General features: G+C 46.2%; 1 protein-coding gene across 1 annotated transcript; it reads right to left on the minus strand.

Moving 5' to 3' along the window:
* Positions 1–267: 267 nt before the first annotated feature.
* Positions 268–6,697, minus strand: SLC51B (solute carrier family 51 subunit beta). The gene is made up of 3 exons (XM_038767345.1): positions 6,522–6,697; positions 5,678–5,768; positions 268–661 (listed from the first exon to the last, which is right to left on the minus strand). Exons 1-3 carry the CDS (start codon positions 6,616–6,618, stop codon positions 460–462), a joined length of 390 nt encoding a protein of 129 aa, XP_038623273.1. The 5' UTR covers positions 6,619–6,697; the 3' UTR covers positions 268–459.
* Between the last annotated feature and the right edge of the window lie 10,928 nt (positions 6,698–17,625).

Below are 17,625 nucleotides of genomic sequence, written 5' to 3' on the forward strand. Positions count from 1 at the left end.
CCGGGGCAGATAGAAGATAATCAGGTCAGGCACAGTCCCTGTCCAGCATGGGGCTCACAGTCTGGGAAGGAGAACAGGTATTGAATTGCCATTTTCCAGATGAGGAAACTGAGGTACAGAGAAACGAAGCGCTTTTATCAAGGCCACACGGCAGCAAGTGGCGGAGGTGGATTTAGAACCCAGCTCGGGCCCTTTTCACTATCAATCAATCAATCAATCGTATTTACTGAGCGCTTACTGTGTGCAGAGCACTGTACTAAGCGCTTGGGAAGTACAAGTTGCAACATATAGGGACAGTCCCTACCCAACAGTGGGCTCACAGTCTAAAAAAAGGCCACAAACGCCATCAAATTCACGTCAAGCTGGAGATTTCGGCCCTTCAAAGTGCCCGGCTGTGGAACTGGCTTGGTGTGTAGAATGTTGCTCCGGTTTCTGTTTGTCAAACCCCTTCAACTCTCACTAGACATCTGCTTCCGTTGATTCCTCGTTAACACCGGTCAATTGTTTCTCCTTCAACTCGATCACCCGGTCCGGCGTTGGCTCTTCCGAAAGGAAACCTTCTTTTACGTTATTTAAGTCTTCGCTGTCCTTAGAAGGCTCAGAGCAGCTCTGGGGATACGCCTTCTCCCGTTGCTTCTCTCTTGCCCGTGTCTTCCGATTTCTAAGGGGGAAAAGGCAGAGGGAGAAAAAGACGGGACGTTAGCCGGCTCGGAGGCCGGATTCGGTTCCGAAGTCGTGTGATAAGATGGCTGGATTTCAGGGCTCTGAGGCCTGGACCGGGGACTCTGATGGAAATCTCCCTGCGGGCAAGAAAAGTGTCTACTTTCCTTGTATTTCCTTGTACTTTCCTTAGGAGAGTGTATCATACTCTCCTAAGCATTCAGTACAGTGCTTTGCACAGAGTAAGCGCTCGGTAAATATCACTGATCGGTTGATTTTTTTTTTAGTATTTCTTAAGCACTTACTACACGCCAGGCACTGTACTGGGGTAGATACAAGCTAATTCGGGTTGGACACAGTCAATGGGATTCACAGCCTTAATCCTCATTTTACATCTTAAATAACATTTAACATTATTATTTAAAGAAGTAACATTGCTGAGTGGAAAGAATTGTGGTTTAGGAGTTCGAGGTTCTGGGTTCTGATCCTGCCTCGCCACTGATCAGCTGCGTGACTTTGGGCGGGTCACTCAACTTCTCTGTGCCTCGGTTACCTCATCTGTGGAATGGGGATGAAGACTGTGAGCCCCCTGTGGGACAACCTGATCACCTTGTAACCTCCCCAGCGCTTAGAACCGTCTCCAGATGTTGCCAACTTGTACTTCCCAAGTGCTTAGTACAGTGCTCTGCACACAGTAAGCGCTCAATAAATACGATTGAATGAATGAATGAATGCTTTGCACATAGTAAGCGCTTAATAGATACCATCATTATTATTATTTATTTATCTGAGAGAACCGAGGCACAGAGGAGTGAAGCGATTCGCCCAAGGTCACCCAGCAGACAGGCGGCAGAGCCGGGACTGGAACCCAGGTCCTTCTGATCCCGAGGCCCGGGCTCTACCCATAGGCCGTGCTACTTGTTGATCGATCAAAGCGGCGGGGGGTGAAGAGTCCCATCACGTTGGGAGCCGAGACCGGACACGGTGCTAGATTGGGTCCCTTCTTCCTCCTTCCTTCGCTCCCAACGGCCGTGAGTGGGGATCGGGAGGAGAGGGAAGGGAGCCGGAGTGAAATCCCTCAGCACTTTGGGACAACTGGATGGCAAATCCCAAAGTGTCCTGGTTCCTAGATATTCATTCATTCATTCAATCGTATTTATTGAGCGCTAACTGTGTGCAGAGCACTGTACCAAGCGCTTGGGAAGTCCAAGTCTAGAGACGGTCCCTCCCCAACAGTGGGCTCACAGACTAGAAGGGGGAGACAGACAACAAGGCAACACATATTAACAAAATAAAATAAATATGTACAAATAAATAGAGTAATAAATCCGTACAAACATATATACAGGTGGTGTGGGGAGGGGAAGGAGGTAAGGCGAGGGGGATGGGGACGGGGAAATCATACAGATAGAGGACTAAACGTGGTCCATCCAGCCCAGACGTGGCCTACCAAGCATGATCATTTTGTTAATATGTTTTGTTTTGTCGTCCGTCTCCCCCTTCTAGACCGTAAGCCCACTGTCGGGCAGGGGCCGTCTCTAGATGTCGCCAACTTGGACTTCCCAAGCGCTTAGTACAGTGCTCTGCACACAGTAAGCGCTCAATAAATACGATTGATTGATTGATCAGTGAACCAGAGGTTCTGGGGGGGCGGGAGGAGGGAGCAGGATAGGGCACCCTGACTGTAGACACTGCTCTGTTCTTCTGACATTTTGCAGGTGGGCGCCCACTCATGTCTGATGCTGATGGTGGTATTTGTTAAGCGCTTACTATGTGCCAGGCACTTACTAGGCACTGGGGTAGATCCAAGGAAAATTGGGTCGGACACAGCCCCCGTCCTACATGGGGTTGCCATCTTATACTCCCCTTTGCAGATGAGCAAACTGAGGCATTGAGAAGTTACATGACATACCCAAGGTCCCACAGCAGGCAATTAGAACCCGCGTCCTTCCGGCTCCTGGGCCACGCTGCTTCCGTCCCGGACTGTCTAATCAATCAATCAATCGTATTTATTGAGCGCTTACTGTGTGCCGAGCACTGTACTAAGCGCTTGGCAAGTGCAAGTTGGCAACACATAGAGACGGTCCCTACCCAACAGTGGGCTCACAGTCTAGAAGTCTAGACTGTAAGCTCACTGTGGGCAGGGAACGTGGCTGTTTATTATGTTGTATTCTCCCAAACTCTCACCACAGTGCTCTGCACACAGTAAGCGCTTAATAAATACCATTGACTGATAAAGTGGACTATATGGTCATCTTCGTTCTAAGGACGTTCTTGCTTAGTTGTGGGCGGGGAATGTTTCTGTTATATTGTTCTGTCTGACTCTCCCAAGTGCTTAATACAGTGCCCTGCACACAGTAAGTGCTCAATAAATACGATTGACGATATAGTGGACTGTATGGTCACCCTCATTCTTGATCGGTCGTGGGCGGGGAATGTTTCTGTTATATTGTTCTGTCTGACTCTCCCAAGTGCTTAATACAGTGCTCTGCACACAGTAAGTGCTCAATAAATATGATTGACGATATAGTGGACTGTATGGTCACCCTCATTCTTGGTCGTGGGCGGGGAATGTTTCTGTTATATTGTTCTGTCTGACTCTCCCAAGTGCTTAATACAGTGCTCTGCACACAGTAAGTGCTCAATAAATACGATTGACGATATAGTGGACTGTATGGTCACCCTCATTCTTGATCGGTCGTGGGCGGGGAATGTTTCTGTTATATTGTTCTGTCTGACTCTCCCAAGTGCTTAATACAGTGCTCTGCACACAGTAAGTGCTCAATAAATACGATTGACGATATAGTGGACTGTATGGTCACCCTCATTCTTGATCGGTCGTGGGCGGGGAATGTTTCTGTTATATTGTTCTGTCTGACTCTCCCAAGTGCTTAGCGCCTCCCGACTCTGTTATAGCCTCCTCTCCCGGACGCTTCGTAAAGTGCTCTGCACATGGTAAGTGCTCAATGAATATGATTAATTGGTTGGTTCTAATCCTTGCTGAGCGACCGAGGGCAACTCATTTAATAAGAATAATAATAATGATGGTATTTGTTAAGCGCTTCCTATGTGCAAAGCACTGTTCTAAGTGCCGGGGAGGTTACAAGGCGATAGGTTGTCCCACGGGGGGCGCTCACAGTTTTAATCCCCATTTTACAGATGAGCCAACTGAGGCACGGAGACATGAAGTGACTTGCCCAAAGTCACACAGCTGACAGTTGGCGGGGCCAGGATTTGAACCCATGACCTCTGACTCCAAAGCCCGGGCTCTTGACGTCTCTGTGCCTCAGTTCCTTCGTCTCTAAAATGGAGATTAAAGACCGGTTCTTCCTCCTACTTGGACTGTGAGCCCCACCTGGGACGGGGATTGTGTCCAACCAATTAACTCATATCTCTCCCAGTGCTTAGAATAGTGTTTGATGCTTTTATTTATTTTATTTGTACATATTTATTCTATTTATTTTATTTTGTTAAAATGTTTTGTTTTGTTCTCTGTCTCCCCCTTCTAGACTGGGAGCCCACTGTTGGGTAGGGACCGTCTCTATCTGTTGCCAACTTGTACTTCCCAAGCGCTTAGTACAGTGCTCTGCACACAGTAAGCGCTCAATAAATACGATCGAATGAATGAATGAATGACACATAGTATGTGCGCTTATCAAATATAATAATAATGATGATGATAATAAAATCCAACTTTTAGTGGGCCAATTTCCCCTAGCTCTCAAGTCCTTAGCACTGGACACAGAGTGCTCTTGCCTGCCTATTTTGGGGAGTTGGTAATAATAATAATAATGATGATGATATTTATTAAGCACCTATTTTGTGCCAAGCACTGTTCTAAGCACTGGGGTAGATCCAAGCTAATCAGATTGGACACAGTCCCTGTCCCCTGTGGGGCTCACAGTCTTGAACCCCATTTTACAAATGTGGTAACTGAGGCCCAGAGAAGTGAAAAGACTTGCCCAAGGTCACACAGCAGACAAGTGGCAGAGCAGGGATTAGAACCCAGGTCCTTCTGAATCCCAGGCCCGGGCTGAGCCCCCTCCTTCCTCTCTCCCTCCTCTCCCTCTCCACCCCCCCGCCTTACCTCCTTCCCTTCCCCACAGCACCTGGATATATGTATATATGCTTGTACGGATTTATTACTTTATTTATTTTACTTGTACATATCTATTCTATTTATTTTATTTTGTTAAATATGTTTTGTTTTGTTCTCTGTCTCCCCCTTCTAGACTGTGAGCCCGCTGTTGGGTAGGGACTGTCTCTATCTGTTGCCAACTTGGACTTGGGATGAAGACTGTGAGCCCCCCATGGGACAAACTGACCACCTTGTAACCTCCCCAGCACTTAGAACAGTGCTTTGCACATAGTAAGTGCTTAATAAATGCCATCATTATTATTATCTGGAAAATGGGGATTAGTAATAATAATAATAATCATGGTAATTCTTAAGTGCTTACTATGTGCAAAGCATTGTTCTAAGCCTTGGGGGAGATAAAAAGTGATCAAGTTGTCCCACATGGGGCTCACAGTCTTAATCCCCATTTTACCAGTGAGGGATTAAGAGTGGGAGGCCTATGTGGGACAGAGACTGAGTCCAATCAATCAACCAATCAATCAATCAATCGTATTGAGTGCTTACTTTGTGCAGAGCACTGTACTAAGCGCTTGGGAAGTCCAAGTTGGCAACATATAGAGACGGGTCCCTACCCAACAGTGGGCTCACAGTCGAGCAATCACTGACATTTATTCAGCTCTTACTGTGTGCAAAGCGTTGGACTAAGCGCTTGGGAGAGGACAGTACAACACTATAACAGCCACATTTCCGGCCCGCAGCGAGCTTTCAGTCTAGAGTCCTGTCAGGATGGGGAGCCCAGGGGCCATGTCAGGAGAAGGAAAGGAGGAAAGGAAGCGGACCCTGGCTCGGATTTGGGCCAAAGTCCTCGGCCTCTTGCTCTCCTCTGGGAGCCGGGCCGCCCGGGAGATTCCCGAAGGCCCAAGACCCAATCCTCCTCACCTGTTGTTCCTGATGTTAGTTCCCAGGAGAGAGAGTCCTATCACCAAAACCAAACAGGCGAGGACCAGCATTGAGTAGTTCCAAGGGGTGGCTGAAGGAAAAGCATCATCGTCATCATCAACAATCGTATTTATTGAGCGCTTACTATGTGCAGAGCACTGTACCAAGCGCTTGGGAAGTACAAATTGGCAACATATAGAGACAGTCCCTACCCAACAGTGGGCTCACAGTCTAAAAGCACAGACAGAGCCATCAGATGCCGGGAGGTGACAGACTTAACCGTCAGCCCGCTCCCGCCCCGGGTCCTCGGCGATGCCCATGAACACGACATCCCCTCGGGCAGGACCTTAAACGTCAGGATGGAGGCTCAAGACTCCCTTCACTTCCGGAGAGCTGGAAGCTTTCGGAAAATGACCGGAATACGCTAGCCCTCGTGATGTTCCTCTGAGGAAAGGATGGACAGGGGTGAGGAAACTGAGGCTAGGGACCGGTTGGGCTCGCTTGAGGCGAGCTCAGCCTCTGTCCAGATGTGGAAGCCATGCTTTCGCTCGGCGAAATGTTTTACTGAGAGTCCTGACGAGGGCCCTGCCTGCCCCAGAAATTGCAATCCTGTGTCCCCCTGAAATGACCGCTCCGCCTCCACCACGGGGAAGGAGCGGCAGCGTGGACGATTTTTCACTGGGAGCACTGGGTTGAAAAGGGGAGCAGGCTTCAGAGAGCGAACAGAGCAGGAGGCCGCCATTTGGGATCCCCTCGGGCCCGACTGGGAACTCTCAGGTGGCGTCCGAGGGCTGGGGTCGTGAGGTCGGGCTCGGAGAGGGGGCCGTGACAAGTGTGTACTTACGATCCTCCGTCCTGTAATACCACCGCATCTGCTCCAATTCTTCCTGAGAGAGGCCCGCGGCGTGGGTAGGCCCGAGCTGCATTTCTCCGACGTCCATGGCCCAGGGCAGGTGGGCCCCTCCAGGCTCTGTGCTCTGTCTTCCCGTGGTAAAATCTCCCTCAGACCTTCCTCTGCCTCTCCTGCTAAGAAGGAATCAATCCGTCAATCTATGGGATCAATTGGTATCGATCAGGAACTTGCCATGTACCAGTAAGTAATAAAGCCCGCTTCTAGACCGTGAGCCTGCCGTTGGGTAGGGACCGTCTCTATCTGTTGCCAACTTGTACTTCCCAAGCGCTTAGTACAGTGCTCTGCAGACTGTAAGCGCTCAATAAATACGACTGAATGAATGAATGAATAATTGTGGTATTTGTAGATTCCAGGAAAATGGGTTGGACACAGTCCCTGTCCCCCTTGGGGCTCACAGTCTTAATTTCCACTTTACAGATGAGGTAACTGAGGCCCAGAGAAGTTACGTGACTTGCCCAAGGTCACACGGCAGACAAGTGGCGGAGGCGGGATTAGAACCCGCGTCCTCCGACTCCCACGCCCGGGCTCTTTCCACTAAGCCACGCTGCTTCACTGACTTGCGTGATCTGCGGTAAGTCGCTTCACTTCTCTGGGCTTGAGTCTCCTCGTTTGTAAAATGGGGATTCAAAATCTTTTCTCCCTCCTTGTTAGACTGTGAGCTCCAGGAAATTCATTCATTCAATCATATTTATCGAGCGCTTACTGTGTGCAGAGCACTGTACTAAGCGCTTGCGAAGTACAAGTTGGCAACATATAGAGACAGTCCCTACCCAACAGCGGGCTCATGTGTCTGACCTGTTAACCTAGTACCTCCCCTAGCATTCAGTACAGAATTTGACACATAGTAAGTGCTTAACAAATACCTTTTATTATTATTATTACCATTTTTATTATTATTCCCTCACACCCGCCTGCAGGACTTTTGCACAAATCTACTTGCGAACCCTACTACTGAAGCAGTTATTTAGCCGCACATCTCTTTTTCCTTTCCCTTCTTCTATAGATCGGTTTGTGGCTGTCTTCCCCCACTAATAATAATTAATGATAATTATCTGTAGCCGTTAAGTGCTTTACTATTGCTCCACCGTGGAGCCAAGCGGAAAAGCAAATCATCTGAGGGAAGAGAACAAGAAGGAAACTCACCTGATTTCTGGTAGTTCAGAGCAGAGAAAGGGTTCCTCCTCTTCCCTCCTTGACCCACCAGAAGGCAAATCCTGGCTCCAAAGATCTCTCCTTGCTGGAACCATCCTTATAAATCCTAAACCCCAAGGCCACGCTCCGCTGATAGCAACACACCCAATCCTGGAGTTTCCCCTTACAATTTGAGGTGAGTGACCTCTTTATTAAGCTGAACTCTGAAGTCTTCCGTGGCTTCGTTATCCTATCACTAGCGGGGGCCTCCAGTCGGAAGAGAAAAGATTAGTCAGACCTTGTGGATCTCATTTCTCCTTCCCCCGCAAAGTGCCATTTAACGAGTGACAATGCTGAGCACCCCCGTCCCATCCCTCCAGACCCCCATATGGGCCTTGGAGGGGGTCAGAAGTTGTCGGGGAGGGGCTGCCTTGACTCACTATGAGGCTGAGATCCTTGTACGTGTGTCGCTGTCAGTGGAATCAATATTTAACCACTCGTCCTAGAAGGGAGAGGGATCTTTAGGAAGCAAACTCGCTTTTTACAGCTCTTCGCTTCCCCTGAAAGTAAACCCTGAAGATTGCAACACGGGCTGGTTGCGGGCTACAGGAGACGGGCACTTTGGCCAGAGAGGGTGAGCGCCACTCCTGAGAGGAGCCAAACTGGGCAAGGAAAACAAGGGCGGGTTTAGGTGCCAAGCAGCCGGGCGTAGTGGTCTGAACACAGGCCAGTGAGTTAAAAGGTCATGGGTTCTAATCCTGTCTCCGCCACTTATCTGCTGTGTGACCTTGGATAAGTCCCTTCACTTCCTGGGGCCGCAGTTACCTCATCTGTGATATGGGGATTGAGACTGTGAGACCCCATGTCCAACTCAGATTGCCTGTATCCACCGCAGTGCTCAGTAACTATTATTATTAATGATTATTATAATAATTGTGGTATTTGTTTAGCACTTGCTCTGTGCCAGGCACGGGGGTTAAGCACTTAGAACAGTGTCTGGCACATGGCGCTTAGCAAATACCGTAATTATAATTACTATTATTACAAGCAAATCGGGGTGGACACCGTCCCCGTCCTGCATGGGTGTCACAGTCTGCATCTCCATTTTGCAGATGAGATAACTGAGGCACGGAGAAGTGAAGCGACCTGCCCAAGGCCACACAGCAGACAAGTGACGAGCTGGTCCAACGGACATCGGCAATAATATTTCGCGTCCCTCGTCCTTTCCGGAATCCTGCTTTAACATGCCTCCGTTCGACACTTTTAGCAGTATCTTGCTGGCATGGGAGATCAAGGAAACTGTACGATAATTGTCGCATTTAGTTGTATCTCCTTTCTTCAATATTGGAATACAAACTGATCTCTTCCAATCAGATGGGCATTGAGTGGTTAGCCAGGCCTGTTGACATAATTTTGGCGTGGCAGAATAAAGCTGATCTAATTTCACTTTCCGATGAGGAGTGCCTCTAATTCAAAAGGAGCTTCCTCAAGTACTTCTTATATAGTGCTGTCTTTCTGGTGTAGTTCCTGTGTGTATTCTTCCCATCTCTGTTTGATTCCACCGGATTCATTTATCGTCGGTACGTCTTTGCTTTTGACAAAGCCAATCTGCGGGCGAGATATTCCCTTAATTTCCTTAATCTCCTGTAAGTGTGATCTTGTCCACCCGCATTTGTTATTGACTTCCATTTCTTTACATATGCTGTTAATAAGATTCCTGTTTGTCCCTCCTGGTGGAGAGCAGGAATTCTTGGCTCAGCGTGGCTCAGTGGAAAGAGCCTGGGCTTTGGAGTCAGAGGTCATGGATTCGAATCCCGACTTTGCCACATGTCTGCTGTGTGATCTTGGGCAAATCACTTAACTTCTCTGGGCCTCAGTTACCTCATCTGTAAATGGGGATGAAGACTGTGAGCCCCACGTGGGACAACCTGATCACCCTGTATCCTCCCCAGCGCTTAGAACAGTGCTTTGCACGTAGTAAGCACTTAACAAATGCCAATTATTATTATTATTATGGGAGAGAGGTCTTAGGTACATACCTTTAAATGGTATATTATAAATGACACTTATTCATATTAACGTCTGCCTCCCCTCTCAAGTCTGTAAACTCGGTATGGGCAGGGAACGTGTCTGCTAATTCTGTTCTATTGTCCTAACCTAAGCGCTTAGAACGGGGCTCGATGCATAGTAAGTGCTCAATAAATACCACTGATGGATTGATTGATTGATTGATTGGCAGAGGGCAGGCAGGCTGCAGATTGGCGGGGCATCACAGAACACCTGGGACCTCCAGGCCGCAGTTATTGATCAGACCAACTGTCTGGCCATTCAGAGGCGGGCAAAGGAAAACGTACGACAGACAAATCCTTGTCACCACAATTTCGAACAACAGCTTTCAGTCGAAGCCAGCCAATTTGTGCCCCAAAGAATCAACTGGTTGAACATGAAAGAGCGTCACTGGCCAGTTAACGGGAATTAGACACGGTTCCTGTCCCTCGAGGGTGAGGAGTTGTGGGGGTACGGGGGGTCCCCAGAAACTCCACCGGCCCTACCCAATAACTCTCGTGGAAATCAAAACCAGCTGCTCGTCAGAGGGCGTGTAGCAAATGACGAAGAGATGCAAGGGTGATTTTTGCTTTTCCTTAAAAAAAAACTCTATGTTTCAGTCTGTGTCGGCGTCAGCAATTTAGGGTAATTGTGAATCTGAGATTTTCACCAGGGCGTGTCCCTATGTCAGTCTACTGATTCAGTCCACAGATCCTTATCAGTCATTATTTTTTTACAGTATGACTCTTGGCTCTCCTTTTCTGTTTCGTGATTCACTGCATTCATGCGGTCCTAAAGGAGGATCCATAGCCATATATATAAAATATTATTCATTCATTCAATCGTATTTATTGAGCGCTTACTGTGTGCAGAGCACCGTACTAAGCACTTGGGAAGTACAAGTTGGCAACGTATAGAGACGGTCCCTACCCAACAGTGGGCTCATCGTCATCATCATCATCAATCATATTTATTGAGCGCTTACTGTGTGCAGAGCACTGTACTAAGCGCTTGGGAAGTACAAGTTGGCAACATATACAGACGGTCCCTACCCAACAGTGGGCTCACAGTCTAGAAGGGGGAGACAGAGAACCAAACAAAACATATTAACAAAATAAATATTAGCACGTGGACTTCAGTTTAGCGTGGCAAAATGTGTTATTTCAAAATGCACTCATTGCTTGAATAGTCTGGGAATCCTTGGCAAAGAGGTGGACTATTTAACCAGATAAAAGTAGCAGTAATTTAATAATATTTTCCTTCAGGATTTCTGCGAAGAAGCAGTAATCTGATTCTGGTATTTTAGTGTAATAATAATAATGGCATTTATTAAGTGTTTACTATATGCAAAGCACTGTTCTAAGCGCTGGGGAGGTTACAAGGTGATCAGGTTGTCCCACGGGGGGTTCACAGTCTTAATCCCCATTTTACAGATGAAGTAACTGAGGCACAGAGAAGTTAAGTGACTTATCCCAAGTCACACAGCTGACAACTGGCCGAGTCGGGACTTGAACCCGTGACCTCTGACTCCAAAGCCTTTCCATTGAGCCACAAGTGTACTTCAGACTTATCAACAGTATCTAATTCCCCTGTGACTTTGATCTCACACTTCTGGTTATAGAATAACCAAACATCTTCTCTTCCAGCATCACCAAATCAGAGTTCAAGAGATGTGTAAATACAAAGTCTAGGAACATTTCATTTGAATCAAAATTAAGGCGGGCACTAAAATTGCTTACGCTGATCAATCATTAATTCTCCTTAACAGGACACTCTGAACAGTTTAGAAACTTGGAAACTTCCTCTCCCAACGCTTTGCTCTAAGGTCACCAGTGATATCGTCCTTGCCAAATCCCACGGCCTCGTCTCCATCCTGAGCCTCCTCATCCTCCTTGTTGACCTTCCTCTTCCCCTTCCTTCCTCTCCCCCTCGTCCCCCTGTCCATCCCCCCATCTTACCTCCTTCCCTTCCCCACAGCACCTGTATAGATGTATATATGGTTGTACATATTTATTACTCTATTTATTTATTTATTTTACTTGTACATATCTATTCTATTTATTTTATTTTGTTAGTATGTATGGTTTTGTTCTCTGTCTCCCCCTTTTAGAATGTGAGCCCGCTGTTGGGTAGGGACCGTCTCTATATGTTGCCAACTTGGACTTCCCAAGCGCTTAGTCCAGTGCTCTGCACACAGTAAGCGCTCAGTAAATACGATTGATTGATTGATTGATTGTCTCCTCCTTTTAGACTGTGAGCCCACTGTTGGGTAGGGACTGTCTCTATATGTTGCCAACTTGGACTTCCCAAGCGCTTAGTCCAGTGCTCTGCACACAGTAAGCGCTCAATAAATACGATTAATGATGATGATGATGATGATGATGACCTCCCTGCCTCCTGCCTCTCTCCACTCCAGTCCAAACTTGACTCTGCCCACTGGATCGTTTTCCTGAAGACAATCGGTCACTGTTTCCACGCTCCACAAGACCTTTCGGGGGGTTGCCCATCCACCTCCACATCAAACAGAAACTCCTTCCCGTTGGCTTGAAAGCACAAGGTCACCTTGCCCCCTCTTATCTTATCTCCCCGATTTCCGGCCGCAACTTTTCGCTCCTCTAACGCCATCCTACTCACTCTACCTCCGTCTAGTCGATCTCGCTACCGACCCCTCGCTCACATTCCCCCCTAACCTAGAGCTCCCTCCGCCTTGAAATACAAAAGACCACCAGTCTCCCCGCCTTCAAAATCTAATTAAAAATGACATCTCCTCCAAAAGGCCTTTCAATCAATCAATCAATCGTATTTATTGAGCGCTTACTGTGTGCAGAGCACTGTACCAAGCGCTTGGGAAGTACAAGTTGGCAACATATAGAGACAGTCCCTACCCAACAGTGGGCTCACAGTCTTTTTTCCCAAAAAAACCCTCATTTCCCCTATTTCCTCTCCCTTCTATGTCACCCTGGCACTTGGATTTGCAGTTTTTAAGCACTTCATAGTCAATCCCACACTCAGCCCCACAGTTCTTATGTACATATTCCCCCAGCCCTACCTCCTTCCCCTCCCCACAGCACCTGTATATATGTTTGTACAGATTTATTAATCTATTTATTTTACTTGTACATATTTACTATTCTATTTATTTTGTTAATGATGTGCATCTAGCTTTACCTCTATTTATTCTGATGACTTGACACCTGTCCACTTGTTTGGTTTTGTTGTCCGTCTCCCCCTTCTAATCAATCAATTGTATTGAGCGCTTACTGTGTGCAGAGCACTGTACTAAGCGCTTGGGAAGTACAAGTTCTAGACTCTGGGCCCGTTGTTGGGTAGGGACCATCTCTATATGTTGCCAACTTGGACTTCCCAAGCGCTTAGTACAGTGCTCTGCACACAGTAAGTGCTCAATAAATACGATTGAATGAATGAATGAATACTCTTATATTCTGCTTCCTCCAGCAGTCATTTATTTTTGTGTCTGCCTCCCCGACGAGATTGTAAGCTCCTTGAAGGCAGGGATCGTGTCTATCAAATTTAGTGTACTGTACTCTCCCGACTTGTACTTCCCAAGCGCTTAGTACAGTGCTCTGCACACAGTAAGTGCTCAATAAATACAATTGATTGATTGATTGATTGAGCATTTAATACAGTGTCTGTGCACAGTAAGTGCCCAATAAATGCCATTGATTGATTCTACTCCCTCTTTGGAAGAACTTTTCATTCCTCAAGGTGCTTTTCCATCAGGAGGATAATAATAATAATGGTAGATTAGCATATTTTGGACAGAGGATAATAATAATAATAATAATAATAATGGTAGATTAGCATATTTTGGACACATAATCAGGAGGACTAATTCTCTGGAGAAGATACTAATGCCAGGAAAAGTCCAGGGAAAATGAGGAAGAGGCAGACCAGCAGCTAAATGTATAGAGACCACGACAACGATAATTGAGGAGCGGTTAGAAAGGTTGTGAATTACAGCAGAGGACAGGATATTCTGGATATTCTGAATATTCTGTGTTGCCAACTTGTACTTCCCAAGCGCTTAGTACAGTGCTCTGCACACAGTAAGCGCTCAATAAATACGATTGATGATGATGATGATGGAGAAAATATATCCATGGAGTCGCTATGAATCGGAAATTACTCGACAGCACTTAATAATAATAATAATAATAATAATAATAATGATTTGTTAAGCGCTCACCATGAGAAGCAGCGTGGCTCAGTGGAAAGAGCCCGGGCTTGGGAGTCAGAGGTCATGGGTTCTAATCCTGGCTCCACCAATATTTGCTGTGTGACCTTGGGCAAGTCACTTAACTTCTCTGAGCCTCAGTTCCCTCATCTGTAAAATGGGGATGAAGACGGCGAGCTCCCTGTGGGACAACCTGACCACCTTGTATCCCCCCCAGTGCTTAGAACAGTGCTTCGCACATAGTAAGTGCTTAACAAATGCCATCATTATTATTATTATGAGCCAGGCACTGTCCTAAGCACTTGGGTGGATACAAGCAAATGGGTTGGCCACAGTCCCTGTTCCCCGTGGGGCTCACAGTCTCAATCCCCATTTTACAGATGAGGGAACTGAGGCCCAGAGAAGTGAAGTAAGTTGCCCAAGGTCACACGGTAGACAAGGGGCCGAGCAGGGCTGAGAATCCATGACCTTCTGACTCCCAGCCCCGCTGCTTCGGATCCCGGAAAGCTCCTTGAAATCACATCCTTTCTTTGAAACGTGAGGTCTTTCAGAAAGTAGGGGTGCTGTGCCCCTAGGAAAGGAATTTTTATGATGGTGGCAAAAATGCCAAAGGAAGGGAAAGCAGTGCAGTGACATAAAGAACAAATTCTACTCATTTATTGCAGCCTCTTCCAGTAATTATACTCTAAGGCTGATTCAGGCCCTCGGCCCTGACGGGGCCCTGCCTCCACTCAGCGGGAATTTACCACTGGACAGAGGCAGCTTGGCAGAGGTTTAATTTTCCCTAAGTAAGTCACACTTTGCCAACCAGTATCATGCACCCAACTGACTACCCTGCAGCTGCAAACCTGGAAATAATGGGTCTAAATAATATCGGGTATAAATACAGACGAGGCACATTCATTCACTCAATCGTATTTATTGAGCGCTTTCTGTGTGTGAAGCACTGCACTAAGCACTTGGGAGAGTACAATACAGCGTGGCTTAGAGGCGAGAGCCTGGGCTTGGGAGTCAGAGGTCTTTCATTCATTCATTCAATCATATTTATTGAGCGCTTACTGTGTGCAGAGCACTGTACTAAGCGCTTGGGAAGTACAAGTTCCCAAGTTCCCACCACTTCTCTGCTGTGTGACTTTGGGCAAGTCACTTCGCTTCTCTATGCCTCAGTTCCCTCATCTGTAAAATGGGGATGAAGACTATGAGGAGGCAGGATTCGAACCCATGAATGCCCTCCCTCCCGACATCCGCCAAGCAAGCTCTCTACCTTCCTTCAAGGCCCTACTGAGAGCTCACCTCCTCCAGGAGGCCTTCCCACACTGAGCCCCCTCCTTCCTCTCCCCCTTGTCCCCCTCTCCATCCCCACCGTCTTACCTCCTTCCCTTCCCCACAGCACCTGTATATATGTATATATGTTTGTACATATTTATTACTCTATTTATTTATTTTACTTGTACCTATCTATTCTATTTATTTTATTTTGTTAGTATGTTTGGTTTTGTTCTCTGTCTCCCCCTTTTAGACTGTGAGCCCACTGTTGGGTAGGGACCGTCTCTATATGTTGCCAACTTGGACTTCCCAAGCGCTTAGTACAATGCTCTGCACACAGTAAGCGCTCAATAAATACGATTGATTGATTGATTGATTGATTTTACAGTCTGTGAGCCCACTGGTGGGTAGGGACCGTCTCTATATGTTTCCAACTTGTACTTCCCAAGCTCTTAGTACAGTGCTCTGCACACAGTAAGCGCTCAATAAATACGATTGATTGATTGAGAAGCAGCATGGTTAGAGAAGTAGCGTGGCTCAGTGGAAAGAGCCCGGGCTTTGGAGTCAGAAGTCATAGGTTTGAATCCCGGCAACACCACATGTCTGCTGTGTGACCTTGGGCAAGTCACTTAACTTCTCTGAGCCTCAGTTACCTCATCTGTAAAATGGGGATTAATTAAATAAAATTAAATAATTAAATAAATTATCTTATTTATTTATTATTTATTTATTTATTAATTTATTTATTTGTACATGGTTATTCTATTTATTTTATTTTGTTAATATGTTTTGCTTTGTTCTCTGTCTCCCCCTTCTAGACTGTGAGCCCACTGTTGGGTAGGGACCGTCTCTATAAGTTGCCAACTTGGACTTCCCAAGCGCTTAGTCTAGTGCCCTGCATGCAGTAAGCGCTCAATAAATACGATTGATTGATTGATTGATTGATTGGGACTGTGCTGGGGGTAAAGAGAGGAAATGATCATAATCATTTTAAATAACTGTGGTATTTGTTAAGCGCTTGCTATGTGCCAAACACTGTTCTAAGCACACAGTAAGCGCTCAATAAATACAATTGAATGAATGAATGAATGAAGACTGTGATGCTATGTGCCAAGCACTGTTCTAAGCGCACAGTAAGCGCTCAATAAATACGATTGAATGAATGAATGAATGAAGACTGTGATGCTATGTGCCAAGCACTGTTATAAGCGCACAGTAAGCGCTCAATAAATACGATTGAATGAATGAATGAATGAAGACTGTGATGCTATGTGCCAAGCACTGTTCTAAGCACACAGTAAGCACTCAATAAATACGATTGAATGAATGAATGAAGGCTGTGATGCTATGTGCCAAGCACTGTTCTAAGCACACAGTAAGCGCTCAATAAATACGATTGAATGAATGAATGAAGACTGTGATGCTATGTGCCAAGCACTGTTCTAAGAGCACGGTAAGCGCTCAATAAATACGATTGAATGAATGAATGAATGAATGAAGACTGCGATGCTATGTGCCAAGCACTGTTCTAAGCACACAGTAAGCGCTCAATAAATACGATTGAATGAATGAATGAATGAATGAATGAATGAAGACTGTGATGCTACGTGCCAAACACTGTTCTAAGCGCACAGTAAGCGCTCAATAAATACGATTGAATGAATGAATGAATGAATGAAGACTGTGATGCTACGTGCCAAGCACTGTTCTAAGCGCACAGTAAGCGCTCAATGAATACGATTGAATGAATGAATGAATGAATGAAGACTGCGATGCTATGTGCCAAGCACTGTTCTAAGCGCACAGTAAGCGCTAAATAAATACGATTGAATGAATGAATGAATGAAGACTGTGATGCTACGTGCCAAGCACTGTTCTAAGCGCACAGTAAGCGCTCAATAAATACGATTGAATGAATGAATGAATGAAGACTGTGATGCTATGTGCCAAACACTGTTCTAAGCGCACAGTAAGCGCTCAATAAATACGATTGAATGAATGAATGAAGACTGTGATGCTATGTGCCAAGCACTGTTCTAAGCGCACAGTAAGCGCTCAATAAATACGATTGAATGAATGAAGACTGTGATGCTATGTGCCAAGCACTGTTCTAAGCGCACAGTAAGCGCTCAATAAATACGATTGAATGAATGAATGAATGAAGACTGTGATGCTATGTGCCAAGCACTGTTCTAAGCGCACAGTAAGCGCTCAATAAATACGATTGAATGAATGAATGAAGACTGTGATGCTATGTGCCAAGCACTGTTCTAAGCGCACAGTAAGCGCTCAATAAATATGATTGAATGAATGAATGAATGAAGACTATGATGCTACGTGCCAAGCACTGTTCTAAGCACACAGTAAGCGCTCAATAAATACGATTGAATGAATGAA

This window comes from Tachyglossus aculeatus, chromosome 26 (genome assembly GCF_015852505.1).
Source record: "Tachyglossus aculeatus isolate mTacAcu1 chromosome 26, mTacAcu1.pri, whole genome shotgun sequence".
NCBI classification, from domain to species: Eukaryota; Metazoa; Chordata; class Mammalia; order Monotremata; family Tachyglossidae; genus Tachyglossus; species Tachyglossus aculeatus.

Bases quoted from the DNA above. Each gene is read 5' to 3' on its own strand.
- SLC51B (XM_038767345.1), bottom strand. From the start codon at position 6,618: ATGGACGTCGGAGAAATGCAGCTCGGGCCTACCCACGCCGCGGGCCTC. The intron at 5,769-6,521 runs GTAAGTACACAC...CTTTTCCTTCAG, and splicing joins GTATTACAGGACGGAGGATC to CCACCCCTTGGAACTACTCA. The intron at 662-5,677 runs GTGAGGAGGATT...TTTCCCCCTTAG, and splicing joins ACTAACATCAGGAACAACAG to AAATCGGAAGACACGGGCAA.